The following is a 7,402-nucleotide window of genomic DNA, read 5'->3' on the forward strand; positions in this document are numbered from 1 at the left end:
ATTTGCCAAAATTACATCTTGAAAATGCACAACATACTTTTTTATTGGTTATTATTTTACTGCTGTTCAGATAACCATGTTTTAATAAAAAAAAAGAAATACATCTTATCAATGTTTTTAAATATACATTCGGCAACACTTTAGATTAGGGAACACTATTCTCTATTAATTAGTTGATTATTAGCATGCATATTACTAGCATATTTATTAGCACTTAATGTTTATTAGTACTTAATGCCTTATTCTGCAAGACAATATTCTAGGGGCCAGTTTTACTAACAGCTTGTGCCTTCGCAAACCGTCTTTTGGCGTTAAAATCGTACTGTCAGGTTTTACTAAAGACACGGAGTGACAAATTAGCGCTGAAAAGGCTTGGACACAGTGATTTTTGCGCCTGACCTTATTGAATATGCATTTCTAGGAGTTTCCCTTTCAGACGCAAAAGTTATTGGAGGAGAATATTCAAATGAATCATGCAACGTGTTTTACTAACGTTTGCGCTCATCAAATTACTTGCATTTGCGCCACTTTTTAACGCCCCAAAATAGCATTTCTTAAACTATTTTGCACTTGAAATGGCTGCAATTATTGTTGCTAGGAGGAGGCACCGCAGAGAACAGAGAGTGCGTGGTAGAAGGGAGAGGATTTTTTTCCACATGCATTAATTTATTTGGAATGCCAGAAGAACACATTATCCGAACATATCATTTGCCAAGCCATGTTATTTTTAATTTGCTTCAGGAAATAAAAGACGACTTGGAACCTTCAACTAGGAGTCACGCAATACCAGGTCTATCAAAACTTCTAGCAAACCTTAATTTTTTGGCCTCCGGATCTTTTTAACGTACTGTGGCTTCCTTATTTCTTTATTCTTTATTTGCGACTATGCTAATTTGTGCTGCGCTTGGTATATTGCATTGGTCGATATGTAAATGAGATGTTGCGTCTGTGTTCTTTAATTTGTGCGTTGTTAGTAAATCACCCGCAGAAATTTCCCCTCCCATCGGCGCTGTTTTGGAATTGCGCTCTCGCGCTAATTTGACCTGTTTAGAAAAACTGTCCCTTTATCCCTAAAGGGATAGTTCACCCAAAAATGAACATTCTGTCATCATTTACGCACACTCAAGTTGTTCCAAACCTGTATAAATCTTCTGTTGAACACAAATAAAGATATTTTGAAGAATGCTGGTAGCCAAACAGCTATGGAAGTCAATGGCTACCAGCAACTATTTGTTACTGACATTCTTTAAAATAGAAACTCAAACAGGTTTGGAACAACTTGATAGTGAGTAAATGACAAAATGTCAATTTTTGCATGAACTATCCGTTTGACCCTACCCTATACCCAAATATAACAACTACCTTACAATCAATACGCAGCAAATTAGGAGTTTATTGAGGGACAACTCTTAGTTAATAGTGAATATGTGTTCCCTTATTTAAAGTGTTACCAAACTTTTTTTTTTTTAGATTGAAAATCTGAGTTTTATATGCCCTTTATATAACAAACCAGTGGCTCTATTCATAGTTTAAGCCTGTAAGTTTTAATAAAAAAAAAACCTCAGGGATATAAATGTGTCCATAGTTGAAGAAACATTCAATAACTAAATAAAGTACTTAGGTGGGTGCACTTACTATTGATTTTTGCCGTTGTCTCTCCCTCTGTTCAGCCCTCTCACATTCCCGTTTCTCATAGTCATGTCGGTACTCTTCCCGCTTCAGACGCTCGTGCTGGTATTCCTCATAGCTGTCATACCTGCAGTTGAAAAGAAAAAAAATCATCAAGTCAAGTCAAGTTCTTTCTAAACACACAACTATAAGAAAAAAAACTGATTATATTTAGTATTTGAATAGTTTCTCCAAGATGAGATTAAAGAGCAGATGGAGATGCTTGTTTAGGTCTCCTGCTTCTCAGATATTTTTTTCTGAGGAAAAAGTCCCCAGGAATATCAAGTGTCTCCTATAGAGTTTCAGAAAATATCTCAAAAATGTCACAGGCACCAATTCTGCAAATAAAAAGGATTCAGTGGGAACTCTTGTCAAATCTTTCAAGAACTAAATAATCTCAGCTACGAGTTGCAAAAAAATATTTTTTAGGTCTTCGGTTTTTATTTTTTCCAAAGGAACTGTAGAAGAAACGTAATTGAAACATAACTGAGAACTCCATTAAGTCTTCTGAGCTGTGAAAGAGCAACCACTGAGCAATAAAACTTTTCTCTCTGAGTACATAGATGTATTGTTTGCTGTTTTGCTCAAGTGGCCTTGGGAATCAGCTCGCTCAGAGCAGACTGCTTTCCATTCTTCTTAGCGTGGAAGACAAACAAACACATTAATAAGATGTCTCATTACATCGCAAAAGGTTACAGCTCCCAATGGCGGGACTCTTAAGGGAATACGGCAGAAATTTGGCAGCTGTGTCTGTCAGCACAACTTCACATGCCATTACTTTTTGCTTAGTTTGAACTTTACGTCCAAAAAGTGCAACTTCTTCTACAGCCATTTGCAACAGAGGCAACATGGTGTAAAAGCACAATATGAGCGGACTAAAGCACCATCAGGGAAAAGCTGTAGCTGGGAGGTAGTGCGTCCCTAATGCAAGCTGCTCTTGCCAACGAAAGCTTTATTGTAAAAGTTTGAAAAGTTAAGGCCTTGAAATGATGTATCATCATAACTCATCATATCAATTAGACAGAGTCAGCAAGTGACTTGCTTCCTTTGCATAAGGACAGACTCTGAAAGTATTGCAGACACAGTACATTATCTTGCAGCACTTATTTAAGTCTGTCTCATGAACAGGTCTATAATATCAGCATATATTAATTTTTCTAGCGCAAGTGTCACATAATACATGCACGGTATATTAAAGAGTAACAAATGGAAAAGTCTTTGCCATGCGCAAACACTTACCTGGGTCTCCGACCACAAATAGAATGAGTCTGGGACTGAGGGCTTCTATAAATCCTGGGAATAAAAGTGCTATCGCCCAAATTGTGAGGAGACCTACGTACAAGCAGAAAGGCAACAAAATTCTTAGAAAAATGCAAAACCAAGCCTAAACACTGAACATTGTCTTTACTTCTAAAGCATCACAAGCAATTGAAATACATGTATAATTTTAAACAACAGGCATAAGCTAAAAAAAAATGGAAATGAAGGATAAAACAGAGAATAAAAAGGGGGAAAACGATGCGGATGTGACTAAAATCAGACGTATAGTTAGATGTTTGTACAATGACAATGTCACTTGATATCAAAAGGGGGTATAAAATTGGAAAAATATTCTGTATTTCGGTTTTAGAGTCTCCTTCATCAGTACAATCGCTATGTATCTCAAAAGGAGGCACTGTAAATATTGTCTTTCTGGCATGCTGTCTGGATGTAACCCACTTTAAAATGTCCAGGACTTCACTCACTGGGCGTTTCTTTCATCTCGCGGGGATGGAGCGGGCAATGCTGTCGAGCAAAACAACAGCTGCTACTAAAAACAACAGAGCCCCATCAAAGAGCGCTGGAGAGAAATTAATCTAAAATTCAAGCTAAAAGAATGAAGGTCCGTTGAGGAAACAATGTGATACTTCCATAAGTCTCTCAAGTTTCTCAAGTGACACAAGCTTGTTTGCCCAAGAAATTACTCTGCTGGACTCTATTTGTCATCCGCGTTGTTTGCGAATGATGAGAGATGAAAAACTTCTAAATGAAACTCAAAAATTCCAAATGTGTCTCTGCAATTTATAAAAAGTACCGCTATAATGGCGAGCGAATGTCTGAACTCAGGTTTGGAATGGCTCATTTGGTGTAACAGCAAGTGTGTAGATGAGCAATTTACCACCTAAGATACTGTTTATCTTCCAAGCTCATTTTATCTTATGTCTCTCAAAGCCAACGCTTACTGTCTATTGTGCGTAATTTTTCTCTGGTTGTGCAAAATCAGCCGTAACGACTTCAGTGGCCATGCTGTGAGACCCAGACTTGCATTTCATCGCAATGACAGCCACAGAAAGATGTTTACCGTCTTTACAGCCCCTCCTGCTGAGACATGTGGATTCATGTCCAAAAAGATAGCTAGGTAAACGTGTTTCTGAGACAGGCGGAAGGCTCATGTCAGAACTTACCAAGAGGGAGAACGGCTGTCGGGAGACTCGGAGCGGGAGTACGGAGACCTGGAGAGGGATCTGCGTCTGTGGTGTGATGAGGAATGGGAGCGGGAGATGGAGCGTGGCCAGCGGAGGTGCTGTGGGGAGAGCTGAGTGGAAGGAGGCGAGACGGAGCTCCATGAAAATAAACTGCTGGAAGGGGAGCTGGAGGGCGACCCTTCGAGTAGCAGCTCGAGTGGAGAACCTTCCGCCAAGTAGAGCAGGCGCTCCCGGCCTACCTCCAGGTCCTCAAAGTCAGGCAGACTCGGGTGTATGTAGTCATCGAGAAGACCAGGGTACTCATCCCCAGAGTCACTGTCCTCGAGAGGCCGGATGCTCCTTTGCTCTCCCACTACCCCACTATAGAAGGTTTGTTGAGGCTTTCCAAAGTGCTTGTTGAGCTCTTCGCGGATCTCCTGGTCCCTAAGTAGTTTCCTGTCAGCAGAACAGGAACCATCTGCTGACGTTTTGGAGCCCAAAGTGGAGTCGCGGTCCTGTCCGTGAGCATCCGTGTCCGGACAAGCCTCCTGAGCTTTGGAGGAAAGGCCCTGAAGCTGCCTGGCCAGGGAGGAAGACGAAGGGGAGGCGGAAGACAACGATGATGTAGAAGTAGAGGAGGTCGGCATGTTTGAGTCTTTACATTCCACATGCCGGCCCTCTATTGACCCAGTTACCATTGCAGCTATGGTGGTACTGTCTCGTTTTGTGCTTGTAGACTGGCAATAGTCATGATCGCCAAAGACACGGGGCATGGGCCACTTGCCCCGACGCTCCTCCAAGCCCCCTAGGGGCATTGTGGAGGAGGCCTTACTCAACTGGGCATAGAGCTCAGTCTGCTCTGGGCCCTTCCGAATAGAGCCTCTGGTTGGCTGAGGGCAAGAGCCCCCATTGCTCAGCCTGGGCCTTTTGCTTGTCAGGGCCGAGGGAGAGCATGAAGACAGCTTGTTTTTGAGTGATACTTTGAAAGGGTTCTCTTGACTGGCTTTGTGAGGAGGCGTGGTAGGTGGTGTCAGACCTGGAGGGAAGAAGAGACAACAGATTTACCAAACGAGATCCCTCTCGTTCCTTAACAGTGCTCGGTCTGTCTCTAAGTGATTGAACGAGCACACTCTTGAGCCTGATTAAAATATTCCCTTTCATTTAGACCTAATCCTTATCCGCATTTTATTGCAACCCTGACAGATTTATGTGACCTCAGATTGCACCGTGATACAGACAGAGCTACTCAATTAAACTTCCTCCAGTCCTAATTCATTAGAAAGTAAACAGTCAGATCTTATAATAATACTGGTGCTTTCGACAGATGCATGAATGCCGTACTCCTGGGACTGCGATGAAAGCACAGTGATGCGGGAGCTGTTATCATTCTCTTCATCTTTGCCACCTTTTCTCCTCATGAACCCCAAGCCATCTTGACAGATTTATGTGCCAACAGATGGCATTTATATGGGAAGTCTTGAGATGTGCTGCTTTATGGCATGGTTAATGCACTTGCACAAACAACCGGAGGTAGTTCCTCTTTATTTTCCTCTACTTCTCCCTCTCTCTTTCTATTTCGACATCTCTTGGATTTCTGCTTTCCTGATCCAATCGCATATTACGACACATAACCTGTCTATAAATTATTTTTCTTTTCAAACTACAGTCATTTTTGGAATATTTTTCAGGACCACTTCCTTTTACAACCATATCCTGAAACTGATATTTCAAACAAAATACCGGTTAGTTAAAAGAATGTCCCCCCTTAACTGTATCTCTGTTTTTCTTTTTTAATCTGCATCAATCACTAAATTAAATGGATACAGTACTGCAGTGGGCACAAGCCTGATTCGGCATACAAAACAGCAGTGGCCATAACTAAATTTATCATTATGCCAATGCAATGAGCTATGAAAAGAAAGTATGCACTGCCAAAGGAACTTCTGCTGCACCAATAAAACACCATCTGGGCATACAATGCACGCAGGGTCATAAACCAAGGACCATTATCGCCTTTACATTACATTACATAAATTACATTACATAGCATTACATAAATATGCTCTGTTCAGTCAAAGGCAGCCATGATGAATGCACACGGATACAAACACTAATCATATACCGGTGGGTTCTCTCGTCTGTTTCTGGCAGGGTGTGAATTACACAGGGACCTCTGAACGAATTATTACTTAAAGCTTACAGAACTGATCCCCGTGGTAATCTTAAAACGCCATGCAAGGAGCGTAACACAGACTGACCTGGGTGTCATATGATACCATAATTAAAGGAACCCCCGCTCAAGTTAATCTATTAGAGAGATGGGGATTAGGGAACGGTATTAAATCTGGCACTTTCATAGCTCTGACTATTCCGAAGGTGTCAAGGTGTTTTGCTCTGCAGTGAAATGCCTGGGCATTTTCTAATTCAACAGCACCGTAAAAATGGTTTCTCGCACTGCTGTCATGATGGCACAAACCCCAACGGAAATTTATTTTATGACTTCAGAGTCCCATCTGGCTTTACAGTGACTTGTAATCAGTTAATCTGGTATGATTGTCAGTAAAGACATACGAGTATGAAGGGTTTAAGGTAGTCTATAGGACAGCAGACACATTATAGGAGAATGCAAACTAATGCTCATCAGAGAGATTCAACAAAGCACTTCCCCTCAGCATTGAATCCCAAATCAGAAAAGAGGGTCTCGGCTAAAAAAAAGCTTTCCTGAGTTTCGCATTAAACAGTGTTGGATTTTGCTTCAGGTTACTAGGCACAAACTCATGCATTAAATACAAAGATAAATGAACCCTTTAGCCTTGCATAAGACGCTGTAAATGTGACCTAACATGACTCCTAAATCTTTAATATAGGGAATCAAGAACTCGAATAGCTTGTAGAAGTCATAAAATTCCTCAAACCGTGTAGCTACACTAAACTGCTATGACATAATCCACATTTGAGCAAAAACACCAAACACAGAGTTACATTGTACCCTCGAGCTAGGTCAAATCAGTATACTGAGGGCCATTACCTTGTAGTACGTGAATACCAAATGGCCCATTCACCAAGACACATTGTGAGAGGGAAAGGGCAGCCATTTTGTTTTTATTGACCTGGAATGATTAATCTCTGCACGGGGATACAGAAATAATTACCTGCATGATTTATGCTGAGAGAAAGAAAGTGAGAAAGGGGAGAACTGCTGAAGAGCTGTGTTTCAGCCCCAGCTGACATACACTTCGTCTGGGTTTAATTAGTTTGGGTCAACACCAATGTGTTAAAAAAAAAAAAAA

General features: G+C 41.1%; 1 protein-coding gene across 3 annotated transcripts in view; it reads right to left on the reverse strand.

The window, feature by feature from the left end:
• Positions 1–7,402, reverse strand: part of ppargc1a (peroxisome proliferator-activated receptor gamma, coactivator 1 alpha) — a 44,996-nt gene that overhangs the window by 10,928 nt on the left and 26,666 nt on the right. For all 3 annotated transcript variants that reach the window (XM_016535549.1, XM_016535548.1, XM_016535550.1), the window contains 3 exons: positions 4,113–5,148; positions 2,908–3,000; positions 1,636–1,756 (listed from right to left, as the gene is read on the reverse strand). In XM_016535549.1, coding sequence (XP_016391035.1) covers positions 1,636–1,756; positions 2,908–3,000; positions 4,113–5,148 — 1,250 coding nt within the window. The remainder of the gene's footprint in view (positions 1–1,635; positions 1,757–2,907; positions 3,001–4,112; positions 5,149–7,402) is intronic.

This window comes from Sinocyclocheilus rhinocerous, unplaced genomic scaffold, assembly GCF_001515625.1.
Source record: "Sinocyclocheilus rhinocerous isolate Xijiao unplaced genomic scaffold, SAMN03320098_v1.1 scaffold1297, whole genome shotgun sequence".
NCBI lineage: Eukaryota > Metazoa > Chordata > Actinopteri > Cypriniformes > Cyprinidae > Sinocyclocheilus > Sinocyclocheilus rhinocerous.